This window comes from Vigna unguiculata, chromosome 1 (assembly GCF_004118075.2).
Source record: "Vigna unguiculata cultivar IT97K-499-35 chromosome 1, ASM411807v1, whole genome shotgun sequence".
NCBI classification, from domain to species: domain Eukaryota; kingdom Viridiplantae; phylum Streptophyta; class Magnoliopsida; order Fabales; family Fabaceae; genus Vigna; species Vigna unguiculata.
In genome coordinates this window covers 1084592-1109437 of record NC_040279.1, presented here as the reverse complement: position 1 = coordinate 1109437, position 24846 = coordinate 1084592, and the positions used below count along the sequence as shown (strand labels likewise).

The 24846-nt window shown below is 31.8% G+C and overlaps 3 protein-coding genes and 1 non-coding gene across 7 annotated transcripts; 1 reads left to right on the top strand and 3 right to left on the bottom strand.

Moving 5' to 3' along the window:
• Positions 1-256: 256 nt before the first annotated feature.
• On the bottom strand, positions 257-10036 carry LOC114183973 (U-box domain-containing protein 35). 3 transcript variants are annotated; one of them, XM_028071196.1, is made up of 10 exons: positions 9689-10036; positions 9094-9301; positions 8144-8265; positions 7943-8064; positions 5478-5668; positions 4823-5145; positions 4318-4419; positions 3635-4069; positions 1400-2152; positions 257-696 (listed from the first exon to the last, which is right to left on the bottom strand). In XM_028071196.1, the coding sequence occupies exons 2-10, from the start codon at positions 9290-9292 to the stop codon at positions 514-516; spliced, it is 2430 nt and encodes an 809-aa protein (XP_027926997.1). In that variant the 5' UTR covers positions 9293-9301; positions 9689-10036; the 3' UTR covers positions 257-513. The 3 variants fall into 3 exon arrangements, with proteins under 3 accessions (XP_027926997.1, XP_027927004.1, XP_027927012.1); XM_028071203.1 differs by having other exon boundaries at positions 8144-8223; XM_028071211.1 differs by lacking the exons at positions 8144-8265; positions 9094-9301; positions 9689-10036 and having other exon boundaries at positions 5478-5661; positions 7943-8023.
• Positions 10037-13863: 3827 nt separating this feature from the next.
• On the bottom strand, positions 13864-17523 carry LOC114180063 (derlin-1.1-like). Of its 2 annotated transcripts, none has more exons than XM_028066500.1 (7): positions 17410-17523; positions 16975-17110; positions 15898-15971; positions 15703-15796; positions 15410-15538; positions 14738-14898; positions 13864-14394 (listed from the first exon to the last, which is right to left on the bottom strand). In XM_028066500.1, exons 1-7 carry the CDS (start codon positions 17424-17426, stop codon positions 14172-14174), a joined length of 834 nt encoding a protein of 277 aa, XP_027922301.1. In that variant the 5' UTR covers positions 17427-17523; the 3' UTR covers positions 13864-14171. The 2 variants fall into 2 exon arrangements, with proteins under 2 accessions (XP_027922301.1, XP_027922302.1); XM_028066501.1 differs by having other exon boundaries at positions 17338-17447.
• A 1675-nt stretch (positions 17524-19198) lies between these two features.
• On the bottom strand, positions 19199-19301 carry LOC114165512. Its single transcript, XR_003599724.1, has one exon. It is a non-coding gene; the product is annotated as a U6 spliceosomal RNA (small nuclear RNA).
• A 1907-nt stretch (positions 19302-21208) lies between these two features.
• On the top strand, positions 21209-24444 carry LOC114178215 (cell number regulator 6-like). The gene is made up of 4 exons (XM_028064000.1): positions 21209-21487; positions 22596-22710; positions 23022-23290; positions 23948-24444. Exons 1-4 carry the CDS (start codon positions 21383-21385, stop codon positions 24182-24184), a joined length of 726 nt encoding a protein of 241 aa, XP_027919801.1. The 5' UTR covers positions 21209-21382; the 3' UTR covers positions 24185-24444.
• Positions 24445-24846: the final 402 nt, after the last annotated feature.

The window sequence follows — 24846 nt, the reverse complement described above, 5'->3', positions numbered from 1 at the left end:
TTTTAAAAACATAACTTTGTATTGTGTAATGACTATTTTATATTTGTGTGATACGAAGTATTGGATGATTATGTGGATTTATGAAGCTTTCACTTGTCTGGTGTGTAAAAATGGTTCTTATAAATCATCGAACATGGATGAACCATCAAGGGATTATTCCAGCTTAAACAATACTTGACTTGAATCCTACAAGTTCAACTGCATTAAATACTTGAAAGGAGAGTTTTATTTATTATAATACAATTCAGCTCAAATATATACAAAAAAATATGATTCTTGTTTTATTTATTTATAGTAAGAACAAGATTGACATGTGTAACTATCAGACAATAGAATCAAATTTATCTACACTTGAATGAAGATCAATCTACCTAAATTAATCAAACAGCATTCTTAGGTCGTACAACTACAAAAAATATCTGCATCCAAGACACTGCTACATGTTTCTAAGAACCCTAAATCAGAGAAATATTGGTCTTAATATCAATATGGAGAAAGAAAATGCTGCCGATATCATGATTCTGTGGACTTCCACTCCAAAATTGCTGACAAAAGTGTGTAATTAGGAATTAAATGCTTGTGAGGTAAAGCCATGTTGGTCATTGGTGAATTGTCGTTCTCTTCAAGCCACTTATCAATTGCTTTGCGATCATATGTATATCCATCAGCAGCAACACAAGGATCATCCATCACATCCTGCATCACAGAAAGTACTCAAGGACATTCACAAGACAGTTGGATAACAAAGTTTAGCTAAAGCTATGATGCTAACTAGTTAACATGTACAGAATGTTCCTTATGTTTTTGTGAAGACTGTTTACCAGAATCTACAGGTGAAATCATTCAAAACGTTTCATATAAGTTTATATTTTGCTATCTGAGGTTTTTACATTTAGTCTCTGTACCTAAAATCTTGAACTTTCAGTCTCTACATGTGAATATTTTTAATTCTGTTTGGGTACTACCCTTTGATTAAACCATCACAAATCGATATTAACAGTGCAGAGCTGCTACAGATTTTTTTGGGAAGTTATTAAACTATCACAAATTTGTTGATAAAGTGACAATTGCATGTGGTTTAACAAGCACCATAAAATTTGTGGTGGTTTTAACAGAGGAGATCAAAACATAATTATAAGTGTATATGCACAAACCAGAATGTTTAGCTTTTAGGTAATAAGGCCAAAATGTAGAAATAATACAAGCATAAGAACTAAATAAGTAATTAAAACCTAAACTAACATTATGCCATTTTGTGATCTGACGTATCCAACCTCATCATGAGGAAAAAGGTTTGGTTTGTTGTTACTAAAATATGTTTACCCAAATGAGTAGGTTAGACATTTTATTATTGTGGCATAGAAAATCAATATATTATCTGTACGGAGTATTCGATTACCTGAAGAATTGGACAGATAAAGTGATTAGGAGGTTTGGATTTAATAGTAACAGTTGAAGCAGATTGTTGGGCCCTATCAGCAACTTCTTTTAATCTGTCAAGTATTGGAAGCACTTGATCTTTTAAATCAGGCCGGTCTCTACGACGAAGTTCTGCACAGCTCAGTCCCAATAAAGCCAAATCTAGTGTCTCTTTAATTGGCCAAGCTCCTGCCTCTGGATCCAATATATCTGTCAAATTCCCACCTTCAATGGCAGTTTCAACCTTGTGAGCAAGTGCTATTGCTGGTTTTGCTGTCAATAGCTGTAGGATCACCATTCCAAAAGCATAGACATCAGATTTTGGAGATATTAAACCAGTCCTTTGATACTCAGGATCAATGTAGCAGAGTGTTCCAACAGGTGCTGTGTCCTTGTACATGGTAGAGAAATTATCGGAATGGAGTACTGTACTGAGTCCAATGTCACCAATCTTGCTGACAAGGTTACGTCCAAGCAAGATGTTTGCTGGTTTTAAGTCACGATGAATGATAGGTTCTGGCTTTGAGCTATGAAGAAAGGCAAGAGCTGATGCAATTTCCCAAGCTATTCGAAATCTCTCATACCATGTGATTGGGGGAGTGTTGTTTTTCCTCAGCAGTCTGTCCTCCAGGTTACCATTCTCCATATATTCATATACAAGACATCCACGATCAGGACATGCACCCAGAAGAAGAAGCAAGTTTGGATGACGAATTCTGCTCAATATCTCTAACTAGAAGAGAAGAAAAGAAAAGATATAAATTAATATTGCTGTCTGGTTCAGTTCCAGTCTTATTGCAGTAATCTTCATTAAATTTTGTTCAAGTGTGCTGGAAATTTATAAAAGTATAACAACTTGCAATGCCTATCCTGAATTTAGAGGGGGGGGACTTAGAGATAGAGAAAATAGAATGTTGTTTTAGGATGCCACCCGGACCAATGACCTGTTTATTTAGCAGTATGTTTTAGATTTACTCTACTTATCTCATAGAAATACTTGTCTAACATGATACATTTCAAACGTAGATGATTTCATATATTGCAGTTGTTTAGGTATTTTGGTGTTGTTTTTTCTATCAAAAGTAGAGTTTCACATTGACAATCCATGTAATTTATTTTCATTAGAAGTCAACTAGACTACTTAGGTGAAACTCTAATTTTGATTGAAAAACAATATACAAGACATTTAATTTACTTAAGGAACTATATCTAAGTTTTGTCCACACACACATATAATCTCTTGATATATATTGGGAAAAACCAAAGTCTCATATCGATTACAAAGAGTCAAAATACAATATACAAATGGAGTTAATTATTATATTATAAGCTAGTTTGGTGCAATGGGATTAGGCCTAAACCCCTTCCTAAGATGAGTGTTGGACGTGACTTGGGTCGTCTCAACCCAAACAAGGCCATAACTAACTTAGGCCCTGCCCATCTATATCCGAGTTGGCTTGAAGAGGGCTTGCCCTGATTGAACCTGATGTGGGTCCAACTTGATTTGGTCTGACTTAACTCGATCTAACTTAGGATCAACCCAACCAACTTGACATGATTCTAACCTGGCCTAAATTAACTTGGTCTCAACCCAGACTAAACTAGGTCTGACCTAACTCAGTATGACTTAGACATGACTTAGGCCTGACTAGGTCTTATTTGGTCTGGAGGCCTAGCCTTACTTGGGTTCAACCTAGCTCAACTTGAGAATTGCATGACCCACTTCAAATTGTATTGGCCCAGCCCAACCTTGCTTGACTTGCACCCAAGTCAACTCAACCTTGCATGAGCTAGGCCCAACCACTCCCAATCCTACCTTACCTCGACTTAGCCTGACCTAATCTTTCATAACTTGAACTATCTCATACTTACCTTGAATCCAAAATCCAAAACTTATCCAATCCAAATCCAATTAATGAATTGGACTTAAAATCCGAAAATATGGATTTGGATTTGAAATAAATCCATTAAAATTGATTTAAAGTAATATGGATTTAGACAATTATGGATTAGATTTGACTATTTGGATTTTTGCCCACCGCTAACCATTATATTTGAATTAGGATTACAAACTTTGATGTATCAATGAGAAAATCCAAACTTGCCACCGAAAATGCAATAAACACCTGTAGCATTGAAGCGCTATATACTTATTCTTTTATCTCATATTATGGAACATTTTTTTGCTTCACCATTTTATTTATAAAATTCATACCTCTTGTTGGAATTGCTTGCTTTCACGATTTTTATTTCCATTAGTGTTGAGAACTTTAACGGCAACAGTTGTGTGATACAAATTGCACTTGTACACTGTTCCATATGCTCCCATTCCAATTCTCAGATCTTCAGAAAAAGATGAAGTAGCTGAGACTATTTCAGCCCATGTAAACTTCCGGTACTGCAGTATATTACCACTAAGAGCATCCTCCAACTTTTCTTTCTCTTTTGTAGCACGGATGACTTTCAACTCTGTTTCTTTCCTTTCCACAGCCTCCCTTTCAGCACATTCTTTCAAATATACAGCTTCTCTAGATGCATCCTGATATTTCTCTATTTCTAGTTTTGCTAATTCCTTTGCCTTCTCCTCCTTAGCAATAATCTCCTTCATTTTCATGGTTTCTTCTGACCGTCTCTTGCTAAGGTCATTCAGCTGTTCAAGCAATAAAGGATGTTAATTCCTTTGACAATCCCAGCAAAGATTTTAGTTGCAGGCATATGGAAGGTGCATTCATATTCCAATTGCTATAATAGGGCAATGTACATTTATGGATGCTAAAGCAAAGAAAGAGAACTTAACAAGGAAACAACTAAGGTATGCCAGGGTGAAGGGATCCCGTTAAATTATTGTACTTAATAGGTAGAAGAAAGTGCTTTTACCAATAAGAAAATAGATATTACCTTCCGCGATGCTTCAATTTTCTCACTTTGAGCTACCGCATGAAGTCCTTGGACATGTCTTAGCTCAATTCTCAACTTTTCCAGCTCAAGGTTCAATTTTGCCTGATAAAATAAATGACCACGAAGACAGTTCACATGCAAATTGGAGTTGTATCTAGCTGAAATTTGCTGAAGCAATAGCTATTTGACAAGCAACATACAGATTTCTATGAAGGATTGCATATTAATAAAAATTTGGATTGTGCACAACATATTTGTAGTTTTACATCTGCTTGAAAAAACTGGTTCTTGTGAAGATAAAATTTGTGTTGCTGGAGACTTGTCAAGTATAGGATACAACGAAAATGAAAAACAAAAAAAAAAGGTATGAACACTTTACCCTCCAATGTTAAATCATGTCACAAGTAAATATATGTCTACGTTTTCCAATAGGATACCATCACCTGATGTATGAGCTAGAAATAAGTACCATTTCATCAAGCCAGATGAAAGAAATTTCAATTACCTGCCTATTAGGTGATGGAAGTGTAGTTGCTAGTGGCACATCCTTTATAGAATTTTGATCATACATCCAAGATTCAGTATCCGAAATAAAGCTTTTGCAACTAGAGACTCGACTTAAGGCATGATCAATGTCTGAGTTTCTAGCAGAGCTGGTTGCAGTATTTTCTCTCCCAAGATCTAGAGATTGGCCTCTAGAATGGCTGGTGTCACTTAAACTCGGATTTGTGCTTAGGAGGGCACTATTTATACTTGAAAGAGCTTGAAATCGTTGGGTTGCTAGGGAAGACGAGTGTAAACCAGCATATGATGAAACTGAGGCAGATTCTGTATACATCCAAAAATGAAAATAATTATACTACGCAGGGGATAGTCAAATTTGATGTTTTCCATGATGCAACACAGGTTAAATTTCTTAGAAGAGATAAACATATCTTTGAAACCAAGCACACCACAGTGTTACCCTTATTTGCAATGTAAGTGAGTAATATGATGTGAACATTAAACATCACAGTAGAACTGTAAATTTCAGGCATTGGATGTGTACCTATGCTGACATGATGATAGCAATTTAATAATTTAAATATGCTGTCAACACTTATTTAGGGTTTACAAATTTCTAAACCATGGTTTTGCATAAGTTACTAGTAGTAGTAGACCTGTCTGAGAGGTGGAAGTGTAGTTAGATGAGCTGCCGGAAGACAAACTGGTTTCACTAGCATCATCTATAATGCTGCCATCAATCGGCATGTCTGACTGTCGTATGGACAATTTTCCCTTCGAAATAGCATAAACTGTGCAAAATCTTGGAGTGCTTACTGATATTTTCATAGATATACCCTTCTGTTTACTGAAAACAATACATTAGTAAAGGGGGGAATATAATCAGATAGAGACAACAAGATAGTTGGTTGAAAGGAAACATTATGTACTCAACACTGATACAAAGTGTTAGATATTGTTTAAATATTGTTTGATATTTATTAAGATATTGTTAGATATTGTTAATCACAATATCAAACAATATCATTTATTTACTTTATTTATTTTTAGTTACTCTTTTTAATTTTACCTCTCTCTATTATAAATAGATTATCTTATGTGTGGTTTATACACAAGGGAGATTAATCTCAAATCCTATTCTCTTTTTTCTCAACATGGTATCTAGAGCTTAAGGAGGCTCATCATTAACTTCTGTTTAAAAATCCATAAATAACCATGCTTTAAATGTTCATATATTGAATAAAATCATCCTATAAGTTAAGTATTAAGAGAAGCACAGAAATGGTTTTTATCATGTATATTATCAATTAAATTGATGTTCTAGTTCAGGTAACTCAAACACCTCAATTCAGAGTTGTCTAGGCAAACTACAAAGAAACAAGAAGGAAGAACACAGAAGTGGTAATCTTTTTGTCAGCATAACATTGATACTGACTCTAGTTTGCAACAAAATTTTGGTCGTGGAAGTTTTTATTGAAAAGTTTGTTGCTTCCATGGTTCATCATATCATGTACAGAGGTTGGAAAAAATACTAACTTTCAGGTGCTTGTACAAATCTTTTTGGTCAATAAGTCATCTTACAGCACACCAGAAAGAAGAAATACAGACAATCTGAATGTCTTGAATGTTATAATCTAGTCCCTCAATCACTTTCTTTCTGCTTATAACTCTTAAATTCTTATTTCCAACTGAAAAATCATGACAGACCAAATAATTTAAATAGTTCTAAACCTTCTTTTACCCAAAATTTACTACCTAAGTATTTAATTTCCACAAAAATAAAAATTCCAAATCTTCTCCCTTTTGATCCTAAATTCACATCCTACTAACCCTTCAAATTTTATTAAACTCCCACTAGATATGCGACTAATAAATTTCCAAATTTGTTCATATCCCAAATCCATCATAAATTCTCAAATATTTGAATAGAAGTTCAGATTTTGGAAGTTTTAGATAGATGAAATTTGATAACAGGCCGAAATTTGTTTAATTTAAAAAATAGAGGGCCTTCCTTCATTCAAAGAAAACTTGGAAAATAAATCTAAGCTAGAAGATCAGAAGTACAATTAAGTAAAAAATAAAATCTTTTAGAATGAGTCATTTTAAGCAGGTCTTAAAATTTAAAAACCTACGATAAAGCTCTAGGAGATTACACATTTTGAACAGATAATGAAAAAAAAAAATAGTTTACAGATGAATTATTTACAAATATAGTTGTGTTTTTTAATAGATAACTTTGCCTGTTTCATTTGATACATCTATATCATCAAATTTGTCACTAATTACAAATTTGTCACAAAAGGGACAAAATCAGTGCTAAAGTGCAAGGAGAGATTAAAGACTACAGAGCTATGAAGTTTAAGGAACAATCCCAATTTAGCAGGGAGTATTTTACCTAATTTCATACTAAAATGTCTAAGGTAAGATACGTTTCATTATTTTGAATTTTATTGGTAAAGCAACCTAAGTGTTCCCATCAGACTTCAAAAAAGGAGTATTATAATATACATTTTCTAACACACTATTATTGGTTGAAATTTATTGAAAATCATAAATGAAACTCATTCAATAGGAAGTGAGTTTCACATAATTTAGTGATTCCCTAGAAGTTTGTGCTAATAAAAAGAAGGCTCTTAGAAAGTTTGTGTTCATAGCATTTTTCATACCAGAAATATTGATAATCAACTATGCAGTGATATAGGTTCGGAGAATGAAGCAAGGTCTCTTCATACTTAAAAAGAAACAAATGAAGTACAATTTGTGATAAGCCAAGAAATAGTAATTAATGGTAAAAACAATAGTCCTCCTAAATCCCAACATCCAATTTAAGGTCTCATGGGGGATTAGATTATGATACTGTTGGAAGTCCCACATCAACTAAAGATAAGGCAATTTCATAATATATAAATGAGATGCAAACCTCACCTTTACAAGCCGGTTTTGTGAGGCCATTTTAGGCTTAAAACCCACTTCTAACATATACAAACTTAGGTATTGTAGAGAATCCAAATCATACACTAATTAGTACGTGATGCTTGGTGGAGTATTGAAGTGTTTGAGTACTCATCATTTGCTATCAGAAGTGGCTTATTGAACTATACATCAACATATCAGTAAATACCTTTTAAATATGCCACGAGATGAAGCTCCAACAACAAGTTTGGTGATCACACCCTTAGCCACTTCCTCTGCTATTGCAATAGCCACATCATCTGATTCAATCAGTACAACATCAACATGCACCTGCACCAACAGTATCAGAATACAAATCCTATATTGCATTAACCCTTCTGATTAATCTACATGATCTATCATATCTCACCTTTCTTTGCTCACACAATCTCTTGAAAGGTAGAAGCATTTGGTTTGTTTGCCACTCCACTTCCTTCTTGAACGCAGTTGCTACATCATTACGCACTTGTGAAAGAGGGATCACATTTCCCACTGGAAATACAAAAATGTTGTATTATCCTAACGAAATAATCTTCTGCTACTTCACTTGTGTGTTATCAAATTACTTATTAGAAAAACTTAAGCACCCCACATAATTACTAATCTTCTCCGGCTGAAAACTCTTAAATGTTAAAATGAAAACAGAATCAGATTGCCCAAAATCACGTTCTGAAGTTTTGTCATGGTGGCAAAAGTTACGCAGATATGAAAATTCCCTAACTTTGAGACTCAATGCAAGACTGTTAATTGGATAGTCCTTTACAAATAAACCAGATATGAAGCCTGGATACGGACACAGACAACGATACGACACAGAAACAGGGATAAGGCTAAATTGAAAATCATAGAACACGGGACACGGCATGCATATGCATATTAGTTTGAAACTTTCAGCTAACATATTGTCAACTAACATAAAAATGAATCTAATTTATCTATCTAATATCCAAAAAAGTGAAAAGTAGTGATCATATAATATTTTTTCCTTATTTTTATAATCATAATAGAAACTTATGTTATAAATTTACAAGTTTATAAGTTTTTTTAGAAAATCATTCAATTTGTGGTTATTAACATTGTGTTGGAGTCATGTCAAAATCATGTTAAAGACAAAAAAATATCTTTCAAATTGGACATTTCACTGATACGTGTCGTACGAATGTCGTATCAAACACAGGACACGCCATTGATGAGGCGTGTCCAGGCTTCCTAAACAAAGTTCAACTGATGAAGTTACCATTATCTAGAAGTTTGCAAATGTAACAACATGTGCATAAAGTTCATACTTTATTGAAAACACTAAGCATAGAAATACATTACATGGCGTTGGAACTCCTTTTATAGTAGCATAGACATGTATGAGCTTGAAGATAATCATTCCCTCTGGAACAAACTTATTCAGTGCCCACTGTACCACATATTTGCTTTTCTTGTTACCCTTGATTGCCAGAGCAACAACTGAAGAAGATGAGGAACGCTGAGATACAGTATTTGCATCTGCTTCCAGAATTTTGTCCATCTCTTTTCCCTACAAAGAAGGATTAAGTTATCTGTAACATCCGAAAACAAACAACAACAAAATGAATGTTCTATCTGAATATCATGTTACTTGCAAGGACAAGGGTTTCAAGCTTCAAATTCAAACAACTGAATTTCTGAATTTCACGATGATAAAGTTCTTCTCTTAATGCATGAGTCAGAAAACCTAATCCCCAAATTCCCAACTCTGTAAACAATCCCCAGTGTGCAATTATCAACTTCAAATGATAAAAGAGGGAAATTTCAAAAGATTCAACTATTTGGACAAAGGGACAGAGACTGTGATAAAAATTCAGAAATCCATCTACTTAAACAGACAAAACAAACCTTAAAAAAAAAAAAAAAAAAAAACACCATAGGAGGTTTTTCAACTAACCAGTCAAACCCCAGCTTAGTTGAACGTTGAAACTGTGAAAAGCTTCAAATCCTTATTGGTGAAGAGAAGCTACTCCCACCACTCTTCTCCAAACAAGAACACCACCTAGTACCCCCAAAATTCATTACATGGTTGTCTCACACATAAAAGAACAAAGAACGTGAAAAACAGCAATTCATGGTCTCATCAGACACATTTTCTATTAAATGCATCAACCTAACCATGCCTTCAGACAATGTCCACCTCATAAATAAAATGTCACTGTCATGACGAGGATTTTGTTCATTCATGCAATTAAACTCTTCAGCAATTTCCATTAACACAAAAGGTGTTCATCTACTTTCAACTTTTGAGAGCATTTTCATTTCAATTTTCAACTCAAACCACTTACACATAGCCATTAGTCAAAGCCGCCACACACATGTTGTTTTAGTTTAAAGCAAGAAATTGAGATTTGTAATAGTAACACTTTGTTTTAATAATATGATGTTTCTTGTCTTCTGGTAACTGCCAAAACTATTGAAAATGTGTTAAATGGAATATTCTGGAATCACATTATGAGGTAAATCATTAAAATTCCAAGTCAATTCATTTAGTCTATGATGTTCTAAAAAGACTAGGAAAATTTAATTTCTGACTTTCATAATTTTAGAATAGTTTAGTTCTCGAAATTGACACCACTAGTTGATATCACAAATTAATAATCAGTGATTAAATTAATCTATACACATTAAAGTTAGAAATGATAACAACTCATCATTGTCAGAGTAAAATAAAAATCAAATCAAAGCAAATTGCTTTATTTTTAAGAATGTATTATATTCTTTTTATTAATAGATTAAGAATAATGAATAAATATTCATGTACACAATTTTATTAAAAGGGTTTTATTTTTAACAAATATATTGTATTTACTCTAATTATTAAGATTAAGATCACTTGTTTTAGCAAATTAATAATTAATGGTTCATATTTAACAATTTTTTTGTACTTGTTTTTTTTATCAATATTTTCTTGCCATTTCGTCTTTAAAATTGTGATAATTGTTTAGATTGTGTTATTATTTGTGTTACCGATTATGTTTTTGAGAAAAATGAAAAATAAAATAAAGGGGTAGTTACTCAACAAAAAATGTGATAAAAAAAGTATAAAAAGCGTATTAACCATTTTGATAGTTATTTTTAGTGTGTTAATTTTTTATTAATATAAAAAATAAGACACGCAAGTTTACACTAGTTATAAATAGAGAAAATAAATTATTTTAAGAAAATTACAAATGTTAAAATTATAGATAATTTGGGATGGTTGGTGAAAAAGTCTTTAACATAAGAGAAAAATATCTTCAAATTGGTAATTCTAAAAATAAAAATTTCATTAATTTCAAAACTGAAAAGAACTATAACTGTAATTTCAAACGTTGTCATATTCAATTGTTAGAAAAGACGAAAACTACATTTGACTTAGTCTTAGTTTCCTTTGAAAGTAAGATTTCATATTTATTTTTATTTATAATATTTAACTGATATAAAATTTGTACGTACGTTGAATAATAGATATAATCTCATTTCCTTAAATATTTATTAAATGTTTTTATATAGAGTAAAATTAATATAATATTATTAAAAATTCAATGTCAAATAATAAAAAATTATAAATATAAAAATATATCTAATTTAAAACAGTGACTAATAGAAAAATAAAAACACATCTTTACATGTAATTTAAAAAAAAACATGTTTTATCTATATTTATTTTTATTCAATTATTCAGATATTATCCGTTAACATTATAACGAATTCGAATTATACCTACAAATAGAAATTTCGTTGTCGTCTCTAATAGAAAAAGTGAAAATCTAGATAAGTGTCCAATATTTTACAATATTAATTATGCAAAATAAATTATTTATTCAAAGTATTTGTGTTTGATATTTTTTTTCAATTTTTAAACTTTTTAAAGTGGTTTTTTTATAATTTATGTGTTGAAAATAGTTAGAACAGACACACCAAACCCCACTAAGGTTGACCTTTTGGCTTACACCATAAAATTCCAATAAAATAATTAGGTTAGACTTACAATCAATTAAAAAAACAATAATATCAGCAACTTTTTTCGTACGTTATTAGTTAGTAGTACCATAGAAGTTTGGGTTGTGAAATCAAAAGTGAAAAGAACTACTATTTTTATTTTAAAGCAACTTTTTATATCTTTTAACAACCAATGTGATAAAAGAAAATAGTGAAATTCTACTTTAAATCTAGGTTAAATTACTCTTCTAGTATTTTTTGAATAACATTAATTTAAATTAAATAAAATAATTAAATCGAGTTATTTTTAAAAATATAAAAACTAAATTGAAATATCGAAAAACTATTTTGAATTTATTTAATAAATAACATGACTAAAAATATATGTATAGCAGGACCGTAATTGAACGAGTCGTTGAGTTCAAATTTTTATTGAATTTTTTTATTGGTTTTTTCCTATACTTTTAAAATATATTAATTTTGATATAATAAAATGTTTAAAAAATTAACATATTAGAATCATTATATTTTAAATATGTAGTGAGATGACACCAAACGAAAAATTCCAAAAAAATCTCAATATTTTAATAATTAGTCTTCAATTTTCAGTTGGAAAATATTTCATTTATAAAGAAAAAAAAGTATTAGAATATGCTTGTTCAAAAGAAAAGAAAAAGGTATTAAGAGTATATATATTATCCATGTTTCATGCAACGTAAGATGAAAGAATAAGATTGCGTCAAGCAATGATGAAAAGATGATAAGGATGTATTAAACAGTTATTGTGATCTGAAAATTATCATGAAAAATATAATATATTCTTTCTACCTCAATTTATACTGATGATAGATGGTGATAAACTAAAATAATAATAATAATATAAAATGAGGAAGATAATTAGTTAGTATATTTAAACGTTAAAATAAGTGTTTTAAAAATAAGTAATGTACTGTATGGTCCATCGGACCATCGACGACGTACAACCCACTGGTCCATCGAACAGGGCTTGCACATGAAATAGAATCATCGGTCGATCGGCTCCGTATATAAACCATATGCGAACTTATAAAGGACCATCAGTCGATCGGCCCCACATATAAAGCATATGCGAACCTATAAAGGACCATCGGTCGATCGGTCCCACATATAAACCATATGCGAACCTATAAAGGACCATCGGTCGATCGGTCCCACATATAAACCATATGCGAACCTATAAAGGACCATCAGTCGATCGGCTCCACAAGTAAATCACGTGTTACCTCATAGAGGACCAGCGGTCAATCGATCCCGTAGGTAAATCACGTGTTAACTCATAAAGGACTATCGGTCGATCGGTCACACAGATTAAATGCATGTCACTTAAAGTTGTTAACTCATAGAAAGTAATCATCCTGGCCAAGCGACCATCGGTCGATCGACCAAACAAAAAACCTGAACCAGTCAGCCAGATTAATTAAAATTAAGCAAGTCAATAATCACCATTAAGGGATCATTGGGCCGTGATTAAGGAGCCCTAATTATAAGCCCACACCGGAAACTATAAATAGGGCCTAAAGATAAGTTGGTGAGGATCTTTAATTCGCATTTATTACAACAGTTACACTTATTGACCGATCGTTCCCCACACTGACTTAAGCATCAAAACCTTTTAGATAGGTACACCGATCGTCTGTTCAATCGATCGAGCTGAGAAGAGGACCGTGCGAAGTGGAATTTTTAGTAGATTGCTTGGAGAGGAGACGCAGAGGAAAAAAGAGTAAAATTGAAGTGATTCTTAGTATGTACTTGGTCCAACAAATAACATTTTAAATTTAAAAACCAAATAAGGTTTAATTCTTAAAAAACGAAAAAACTACTTGTTTTATAAATAGATGATTAGATGAATAAAGTTCATATACACATCAAAAACCGGAACTTTACTTATTTATTAGTTTTTTAAATAATAAAAAAATAAACGGGTTTAATATGAATTGTATTCTTCTTCTAACAAATGTAGTTTGTTTGTCGATGAAGTTAGTTCCTATGTTGCCCGAATACGGATAGGGTACAGATACAAAGATACAGCTAAATTGAAAAAACATAAAATACAGAACACAATGTGTATATACATGTTAAGTTTGAAATTGTCAACTAACACATCGCCAATTAACACAAAAATAAATCCAATCTATCTATTTAATATCCAATATGCGAAAAGTATCCGATACGTGTCGAACACAGAACACGCCCTTTATGAGAGGTGTCGGAACATCATACCAGTATGAACAACCACAAGACACTAAGGTGAAAGAGAAATTGTAGATAATCATAGTTCCAACATAAAAATATCTGTTACAAGGTTGGTTTCGAAATTTAAGATGAAAGACACAACATACAGGACAAAGTTAAATAAAAACAACAGAAAAGAGGATAATAATAATAATAGTGAGAGAGAAATAATGTTACCAAAGTCATCATCCATTTAAACGACGACTCTTTCCTCTAAAAGCAACTCCATTAGTCTGAGTCTGTTGCTGATGTGAGGAAGCAGAAACATTCCCTTCACTTTGCTCTGCTGTTCTTTCAGTGCCACCAAGACGATGGCTTCTTCCTTTAAACACAATTCCAGCAGAGGGATCAGATTGCACAGGAGAATTTATCTGTGTACCCTCTCCCCAATATGCTACTATTCTGTGACTGATATGGTACATCATTAAGAATCACAACATTGCACCAAACTTTAGACTATCATATGTATAAAAAATATGTTTTTTCTTTTACATTTATAAATGATAAAGAGTATTTTGTTCATTAAAAAAAAAAAGTTAACTTTTGTATCGATCGTGAGTGTTTTGATACGATATTATCAGAGTCAATCACTTCGTCTAAGATATTATTTGTTTTGGAGTCTTAAACTCTTTCGCATATTTATTCCTAAAAGTTGTCTTGAAAAAGAAATATGTATTTAGATAACCATTAACCTGGACTCTTAAGATTATTGGATGTATCAAAATAGGAAGGTGATAAAAGAAAAGGATACACCCAAAGAGGAGTTTTGAGTTTGAAGTTTCCCCCAGCAAGAGGATGAAGCACTGTTAAGAAGTAATATATGTGTCCTGCAACCATACCTAAGATGTCTGGCTTTATAGGATTTCCAAATATTAAATCCAGAGCAAGCAAAGCCCATGGAAGGTAAAATCCCTACATATAAAAGAAAAAAAAAAATTATCAATGGTTAAACTATGCTATTTCTAACACAAACTCCTCCTTAATGTTAGATTTAATTAGTCGGATGATACCCACTTTTGTTCATATGTGTCAGTTTGATATGCGTCTTTAAACATGTGTCAACCGAATCTCAACTTTTGAAAAAATGTCTCAATTAGGTCCCATTCAAATAAAATTTATTAACACCGTTAACTTTATTCATAACTTTTACCATTAAATTTTAATATAAATATCAATATTTAATTTTGTTTGTAAGTCATTTTAAATATCAATGTCATTAATGGCGTTAATATTTTTTTTTCTGAAATGGACCTTGAGATATTTTTTTAAAAGTTGAGACTCAATTAATACATTTTAAAAAGTGGATACCAAACTAACACATCCGAATAAAATTGAGTATCATTCGACTAATTAAACCTTAATGACAATTTTTTTTTTTCTGTGATGGTATTATCAAAGATACAACTATGGAATTTGATAGTACCTTCAATGATACGACACCGTAAATGTTGATTCGTGCATTTGGAAACTCGCGGCTCCAAACATAGACGATCATGAAAACTAACGAAACTCCCAAGAATGGAAACCGAAAATATGGCACTGCCGAAATCACCTTAGAGGACCATAAATTTGTCACTTAATAATGTTTTTTAGGATGAAAAACATATCTGAATCTTGTTCGTGATCAACAGAGGTAACATCATGGAGCATGTTTCATTTGTAGAAATGAAAATGAAGAGATGAAAAAGAGTTACATAAACAGTAACAAGTATATACCAGAAGAGAGAATGCACCAAATATGAACATCCAAACATAATCTGCAGTTCTCTTGTCAAAGGGCCCTTTTTCCAATGAAACACCATATTTTGCTCTGCATAGATTCAACATTCAAATAATAACAAAAACTGTATCATTGAAACCATCTTACAATGGCTGAGTGAAATGTAAAAAGTTGGATAATTAGTAGCTTACATCATTATCAGACGCACAGCAAATGGAAGTGAAAACGGGCCAAGAAAGAAGAAATTTGTGATAAGCCTCCAAACCTATAAATGTATAATTATGGCAAAGAAATTTGGTGAAAAGTTCATCCAAATTGACTCTTATTCTTCTTTACTAAATGTTTATAACTTAAAGTTCATTAAGTAGCTAAATATTAAGGATGATCATGAATTGTATTTTCAAAATCCAATCTACATTTCACAAAAAAAATAGAGTGGATCTATAATCTAGATCAATTAGATTTTAGATTTTTCTCAATCCAATTTGAAATGGGCTAAACCTAGATTGAATCCACCTTTTTAATTAAATTAAATCCAGTAAGATTTATTTAACTATTAGGTCTATTAGACATGAATCGGACCAACTTAGCTTGAACTAGACCTAGGTCAAGACAATTTAGATCTGATTCACTCGACTCAGCTGCCTTATGTCAATATCAGACATGATTGACTTGAGTCAACCAAATCCAAATCAACTTGACTTAACTTGGATTCGTGTTGACTCGACTCCACCTGAGCTTGGACCAATTTGACTTGACCCAAGACCCGTGATGACTTGATTTTGCAAAAGTCGACTCATCTCACCTTTCTGTCCAAACTCATTTCCAAATCTAATTAAGTGGATTGAACTTAAGGTAAAAAAAATATGGATTTAAATTTTGGAAAAATCCATTTAAGTAGACTTAAAATAATATAGATTTAGATTATTATGAATCAGATTTCACAAGGGTTTTTTATCCACAATACTTAATAAGGTTTAAGTGTTATGAAAATGAGAAATATATCCAAGGTATAACTATGAAATGATATCAGATTCATGCATAAACATCCGAGTTTAATTTCTATACAACATCACTTTAAAGAATTTTACTCTGTCAGATATTCATAAACCGTTTATTAGGTGTGACTTCTGAAGTAATTACTATAAAAGTTAACAAACATGTTTACATGACAACAAGAGTATAAAAAATATACCCACTAACTAAATTAAATTCAGATACCCTATTGCTGCAAATGAGAATTCAGAACAGTTTTTGGATCATAAAACCTGAAAGCGTTTAAACACTGGTTCATAAAAAAGTGCTATGTTCCATGCATCATAGAGTTGCAGATAATATGCAGAAGTTGTCATCAAACAGGCAACTCCATAGGTCTTGCTCACAGGTGGTAGAGATCGATAGTATCTGAAACAGCAGAGGAAAAATCTTAATCAATTACTGTTCATCATTCTCTCAGAAAAATGCTTAGTACCAATATTATTATCATAAGATAGAACCAAGATAAAGAATTAAGCATGACTAAGATGAAATTGAAGCATGTGAATAATATATAGCACAATACAAAAGCATAGAAGTTGAGTTGACCATGTATATGTCATGTGAAATAAAAGAAAATTCTATGTGTAGATTACATGATCAATTGCCATTTTTAATTCTTCATGCTTGAGTTAGGAGAAAGAAAAATTGAGAGAGAGAGAGAGTACTCTGCTGGTGTAGACATGTTGAAGGAAATTGGTATTAGCAATGCAAGAATTGAAGGTTAAGAAGAGTGAAGGAATTGGAAATTCCACAGAATGGAGTGAGCATTATAAAAGGCATTATTTGGAAACAATGGTTTTGGAAGTATTCACCATTAATGTCTCAACCGATTGACACTCCAAAGTTGTTTTTGCGTAATTGTCTTCGCATTATTGACTTATTGACTATGTCCTCTTCTTTGACTTTTTCCACCCTTCAATTTTCAACATTTGGTTCCAAGCAATTTCCTTTTTCTTTTTCATTTTTTTCACTCTTTTTTTCATAAGATTGTTAATGTAGAGTTAATTTTAATTTCATCTCTTCAACTAATTTTTTCATGAAGTTTGTTGTAAAATGTAATTGATGTGTTCTCTTCTATCATCTATGCCTACTTTAATAAAAAAAGTTGCATAAAAAACATTTTTTTTACAATTCCAACGAAAATGGTTCAGAAAGTATACTATACAAACAATAATATTTTGCAATACTACACATAAAAGTAAGCTTAATTATATTTTCCAACACCAAGTGCCCATATGGGAATATCTGTATTCATTATTTTTCATAAGCTCTCTCAGAGAGGTGCCAAAAATGGACATTTATTTCTCTAAAATAAATAAGAATGCATTGACATTTTCAAACACCTACAGGAACACCGCTTTTTAAATGATATGATACCTATCTCCTCTAGATGGTGTTATTTAACCTAGGTACATGATCCTAACTTATACATTGGATTGACACCACCTCCAATCCAATCCAAAACTTTAAAGTAATTGGTTTATAGGTCTTCATCTTTATACAGTAGCTGATCCTAACTCACATAACGGATTGACTTCACCTCTAATCCAAAACCTTAAAGTAGTAGATTTATAGGTCTTCATCATTATATAGAAACTCTGATCCTAACTCACGTAACGCGGATTGGCACTCCTTCCAACCCAAAACCTAAAGTAATGAGTTTATAAGTTTTCATCTTTATACAGTACCTCATCCTAATTCACATAACAGATCAACATCACCTTCAACCAAAAACCTTAAAGTTGTAGATTTATAGGTCCTCATGTGCTTAATTTTTTCACTTCTATCCGATTTAGGACTTAAACTCACAATAGTTCTTTTATGACATCTCATTGTTGACTTGTGTACAAAGGACGTTTTAATTGTGAGCACTCCAAGACTGGCTTAGTTTCAATCACCATGAGGAGAGCCATAATCACAACCTTAAGGATGATGGTTTAGTCTTGCATTAAATAGATAGACTCAAATAGACTTATAATGTTTTGACAGACTTTACTAATAATCTATGAATTTGCTCTGTATCTCAGAGAATAATGAACTTCAGATTTCCCTTTTCATTTCTTCCCATTTCTCCACCTTATTCAAGTTATTTTCATCACATCAACATATTGTAGCATCATCTAATAGTCTACAATATAAACAAACTAAAAATCAGAAAGTAAGTTATGTGTGTATTCCTTTATTTCCTTATCACTGGTGCAGTTCTTCCCCTCCAAATTACCCCTTTTGGAACGTCATAAATGTTGCTAAGATACAGCTTTCAATTGTACTAATGTAATGTAACCACAACAATGTTAATTTTAGCTGTAACTGAAGAAATAGTATATGCATACATGAAGAGAACAAATCAGCAATGTGAGTGACAAACAAAACACATGAGCATGAAGGAAAAACTGTGCAAACATCAGAAGAGTGAATAATCAGTAAAAAAATTAGAAGGGTTGCTGAAGAAAAAAAAATTTGGACCATTTCTCGATTTGTGCGTGTCATCCTTGCGCAGGGGCCATGCTAATCTTCTCTGTATCGTTCCAATTTTATCGGATGTCCCCGAAGGGACATGCCGATACCGAGGTTGCACGTTTATAAACCACTAGCTTCTACGGTATTCAACCGATGTGGGACTTGTACTCGTTCACTCCAAATTCACAGCCCTGTTTTGGTGAGTGAATAGTGAAAATTTCACTGAGCGGAAGGCGGTGAAGAGGATGCAATTGAGGAGTAATAAAAGGAATATTAAAAGCCGGTGAAAGTAAAAATATTTTTTCAAATTATAATAAAAGTTAGGTTAAAATACATTTCATCTAATTTGTTTTTTCAATAGTCTCAAATTATTTTTAATACATTTTTTTTCTATCTGATCTTAGTTTTATTTAATTTTTTTTATTTAACAATATTTAAATAATTAATGTGAAAGGTGGCTAGAGTCATGGTTGGTTTTTCTTTAATTTTTTTAAAATTTTTAATTTTATTTTTAATTTTGAAAAAAAAAGTGTAGTGTCAATTGAGTCATGTGTGAGATATTAAAATTAATGTTTTATATTTGTTTTGATTCTTACTTCTTTTTCATTTTAGTTTCAATTTTTTTTAAAGTAAAGAAATTTTTTCTGAAAAAGATCAAATTTAACTTTTTTATAAATGTTATAATGGTATTTTTATTAAAATTTAGTATTTGTTAAATATTTTTTGTTTAAGTTACAATTAATTTAAAATTTAAAGATGGGAATTAACAATATTTATCTAAAATTTTAAAATTAAAATCTTTAAAAAATAAATTAAAAATAATTTCAATATTAAACATGAACTCTGACACATCGATGGTTGGAAATTTTTTCAGAAATTAAAAAAAATATAAAAATTAAAAAACTAAAAACTAAACAAAAAATTACAAAATGACACATCAATATCATCGGTTATTATGGTTAATTATTTGAACGATGTTAGTAAAAGACAATCAAATCGAACAAAATTGATTAAAATTGAGTTCTTTTTGAATAAAAGAAGGATTAAATAAGTTGTTGGTCTTCTCAAGATTATAATTAGTCCCTTCTCAAAATTATGGTCGGCCTAATTTAGTCCCCCAACTTTATAACTGCGGATTTAATCATTTTAACCAAATTTTATTAAATTTATTAAATGTTTCAAACATGTTTCATGATACTTTCTAGATAACGTTGAAAGTAAAATGTATCAAACTGTGTAAATAATTCAAATGTTATCATAAGATGCGTTTAAAACCTTAGATAAACTTAACAAAATTTGGTTAAATAGATTAAATCTATACAAATTAAAGTTAAGAGACTAAATTGGATCAAAGATATAAAGATGAACTAATCCATAAAAGAATTATTATAACAAAATTAACTCAACTCAAAAACGAAAATAAGATATTTTAACATAAAATTTATCATGTAGAAAAAGTTTATCATTAGAATAACAATTTAATGATAAGATGTCTAGATTTTAATGATAGACCAAACCAAATAGATAAAGATATTATTCCATGATAGAAGTTGAAAGCTTTTTACATTAATTTTAGGGTCAAGAATCAATAATACTGAAAATATGTAGAAATTACTCTATTATGCCACGAGGATGCTAAATGAGATTTATATAAGAGTGGGGAAATTATAAAAAGAAAAATCATTTATTTATAAAGGTTTATTCATTAAAAAAATATATAATATTAAGCGTGAACATGAAATTAACCACAGTTGTCACGGTTCTCATTTCCCCTTACAGTTAATAATGAAAAGATTTAATCACATGGATTTTTATCATTATTTTTTTTTTCATATTTAACAATTATGTTCTTTTAATTCTTGCACACTGGGGTACTGAATTCTTTTCGAAAGTAGTAACAAAATTATATTATTTTGTAATTTTAACTTCTTTTACACAATGAACTACTACATCTTTAATAAATAATTAAAATGTATAAAACAATTTATAAATAACTCTTGATTAATTTTCTTGGTTCGGATTATCCAATTCCTTTCATGTCCCAAATTCCTTAGATCTCTTAAACTGTGAAGTTACATTTCTGAATTTTCTCTATTTATCATAACATTGCAACACAGGCATTTTCCTCTAATTCATCATTGTTCTTTGTGAGTCTTCTGGTTTGTATTTTGAGATCAGATGGGGGAAAGGACAGAATCGCAGTACGTGAAGCTGACGAAGGATCAAGTTCCTTTGGAAGATATCACGCCTGGTGAACTGAATCAGCCAATTGAGGTCCCTCAGGTTTGGATTCATACCGCATTGTCTTTTGTTTTTTGTTTTTTTCTTGAATTCATTGAGGAAATTTTCTGTTTTTCTTTTGTTTTGGATTCTGGGTTGTTGTCAGATTGTAGAATTGGCAACGACATGGTCTTAAATTGCAGTGGCTGTCTTGATTTTGACATGATCCTCAATATTTCGGGAAATTGTGAACAATGTGGGTTGATTTTGTCGCAATTGTGGTTGTGGACACTCTAAAAACCTTTGTGGTTTGACCAAATCGTGGTAGCAAATCCTTATTCAGATATACTAATAGAGATATTCATGAGAAAACCTTGTTAATGTGGGCTGGTGTAGTCGCAATTGTGATCACAGAGACCACAGAAGCCTTGATGTTTTGGCTGAAAATTTGCACTAGCAAACTTTTTTATAAAATCTCCCAATATTCACGAGCAAACCTTGTTGAAGGGTTTTTAGGTGCAATATTAGTGTAGTTTTGCTTATTCATGAATACTAGTCGTGTGAATGAAGAAAGCAGCGGAGTGGTCTGGTGTTGTGTGCGTTTGCATTTTTGGAGATGGAGACGTGGAATGTGAAATTGGGTGGGGAGATCAGGTTGTAGATGCTCGATTGAAAATGTCATATAATCAGTTTACATTCTGTTCACACATAATGTTGTTATGTCATAATGCGTGTTGGGAATGTGAATTGTGAAGTAGATTTGCATATTGTTTGTCCTGAATCTGTGTTTGCGTGTTTTGAATCACTGGTTTGGAACTTTTACCCATTTGAAAATTGAAGCAAGGCTCCAAGTAAAAGCCAAAATTACTGTGTATATCATTATTGGAAATTTTGACCCACTTATATTTTGTCATATATCTAATTGATGTGCGATCTCAACTATAAGGATGGTTGAAATTCTAAAATTTTAGAATTCGAAACAAGGGTTAGTATTCCTCTTGCATCTTATCCTAGGGAGAAAGGATGTGGTAAAAACCATGTGAAATTTGTTGAAACATTACAAGAGAAAACAAAAATGAAAATTTGAAAAGATTTTGCTTGTACTTTGTTTGATGAGTTTTAATACACGTTAGTGAATAGCTATTTGTTTATGGTGTTTAATCCCTTGCAGTTGGCTGTTCACAAGTGCCTGGAATGTGGGCAGCCATTACCTGAAAGCTATACACCTCCTGCTGATGAAGCTTGGATGACTGGGATCTTTGGATGTGCTGAAGATAGGGAAAATTGTAAGTTAATGCATGACCAAGCTGTCAAATTTTGCTGGAGTCAGGGTGTTATCTATAATCTATTTCAAACTAGTCAAATTTTCTCTAGTGAAACTAAAACTAACCTAGTGTCATATGATTCCTTTGGCCATTAATCCATCCTTACTATCGAAATTTCTTCATATTTAATAATATGTTAAGTTTTGAGAGTGAACATACTGAGCACTTGAATATGAAGGAGTTACTTAAATGGCTATATTATTAGAAGCATTGATAGTTGCAATGAGTAAGGAGAAAGTTGTGGTTGTTATGCTATTTAGCGTTCATTGCAGGCTTGACAGGGCTGTTTTGTCCTTGTGTATTATTTGGGCGCAATGTAGAAAGCTTGCATGAAGAAACTCCTTGGACTGGACCATGCGTTTGTCATGCTATTTTCATCGAGGGTGGCATTGCTCTGGCAAGCGCAACTGCAATGTTCAGTGGTTACATTGATCCAGGGACATCATTTCTCATTCTTGAAGGCTTGTTTTTTACCTGGTGGATGTGTGGCATTTACACTGGTCAGGTTCGGCAAAACTTACAGAAGAAGTATCACTTGAAGGTATGTGTTGAATAATGTATTTTCCAATCGAACAAGTAAGCATAAAAGATGGAGTGGTATGTATTAAATGTTCATCTGCTGAGAAAATATTGCAGATTTGCAATGTAGAATTCATTAGATGCTGGAAACAATTTCCATTCTGTAGCAGATTTGTTCAATTCCCAAGCCTTGCCTAAGTGAACAAAAAATATGATGCTATAAGACCTTTCTACATGCATATTTTGAACAACATTGGTTGATAGAGAAACACAGATGTGCTTGATGGTGTGTAATTTAACAATGAAAACCTTATGGACACAATTTTAGTGTCAAATGTCAGCAATCTTCAACCAGCCACGCAGTTTGAAAAACCATGTTTTTGTGGAATGATAAAATTCTATATATACAGCGCATTTGTGATACTTGTGTTAGTGTTACATAGTAACATGTAGTTTATGTTTGGAAAAGATTATTCCAGGCAAATAATCAATTTTTCCCTAACAATCGCTGGTGAAGTTGGCAAACAATGCATTTGTCTCTCTTCAAACTAAGTTAAACCGAACAAACAACTAACATTCTAATAATTTTGTCTTCTTTTGGTTCTATGTTTTCCCCAGAGCATAAACATTGTTTTGGTTTTAAGATTTTCTCAGAAGTTAGTTGTTTTGATGTCTGCAGAACTCACCTTGTGATCCATGTTGTGTACACTGCTGCATGCACTGGTGTGCCTTGTGTCAAGAGCATAGGGAGATGCAGGGAAGGCTCTCTGACAATGCTTTCTCAGGGACAACCATTGTAAGTGCTCCTCCTCCCATTCAAGAGATGAAGTCTAGTGATAACAAGGACAATCCTGAAACCTCTTCTTCTTCTGACAAGAACCATGAGCATACTGGTTTGGAACTGCAAGTTTTATAGGGTGTTGCTGTTACCCTTGTTAATATCCAAAAACAATGACATGTAGTTTGAAATTTTGCTTGCTAGAGAATAACTTTCTTGCACCTTTGCTTTGAGTTGAGTTCTCTGTGTTACATTGGCCTTGTGGGTCACACATAAACCACACCTCTGCTCTCTAGTGCCAACTTCAATTGAGTTCACACATTATTTAAGTCAAACTACTCTTGACTTCTTCTTTTGTTGGCCATGTAAGTTTCTTGAAAGATGATGCTCTATTCACAGATTCAGTGACTTTTGCTCACTTTTCCTAGGGAAAGCTTGAAAACTTAACATAAAATGAAGGCAAATTATTTATTATAAGGTTTTGTTTTAGATTAAAATCTATCAAACTAGAATATATCAATATATATATATATATATATATATATATATATATATATATATATATAACCTAATTCAAGGTTAACAATACTTCAACTCAAAAAATCAGTGTCTTAGTCTTGGATGTGTCTCTTTGTTTATAAATAATGTGATTACAAATCATATGACTTCTAAATAAAAAAATAATATTTCAGTTACTAAATAGAAAAATATACCAATATATATATCCAAAGATATACATAGTGAAAGTTTTGTTTTTAAATTAAAATCTATCAAACTAGAATATACAAATATATATATAT

Excerpts from the sequence above, each read along its gene's own strand:
- LOC114183973 (XM_028071196.1), bottom strand. The coding sequence starts at position 9,292 with ATGGACAAAATTCTGGAAGCAGATGCAAATACTGTATCTCAGCGTTCC. Across the intron at positions 5,146-5,477 it reads CACTTCCACCTCTCAGACAG|AATCTGCCTCAGTTTCATCA; the intron begins GTCTACTACTAC and ends GGATGTATACAG. Across the intron at positions 4,420-4,822 it reads TTCCATCACCTAATAGGCAG|GCAAAATTGAACCTTGAGCT; the intron begins GTAATTGAAATT and ends TTATTTTATCAG.
- LOC114180063 (XM_028066500.1), bottom strand. Across the intron at positions 14,899-15,409 it reads ACGGTGTCGTATCATTGAAG|GGATTTTACCTTCCATGGGC; the intron begins GTACTATCAAAT and ends TTTTATATGTAG. Across the intron at positions 14,395-14,737 it reads CTCAAAACTCCTCTTTGGGT|TCACAGAATAGTAGCATATT; the intron begins GTATCCTTTTCT and ends GTACCATATCAG.
- LOC114178215 (XM_028064000.1), top strand. The coding sequence starts at position 21,383 with ATGGGGGAAAGGACAGAATCGCAGTACGTGAAGCTGACGAAGGATCAA. Across the intron at positions 21,488-22,595 it reads AGCCAATTGAGGTCCCTCAG|TTGGCTGTTCACAAGTGCCT; the intron begins GTTTGGATTCAT and ends AATCCCTTGCAG. Across the intron at positions 23,291-23,947 it reads AGAAGAAGTATCACTTGAAG|AACTCACCTTGTGATCCATG; the intron begins GTATGTGTTGAA and ends TGATGTCTGCAG.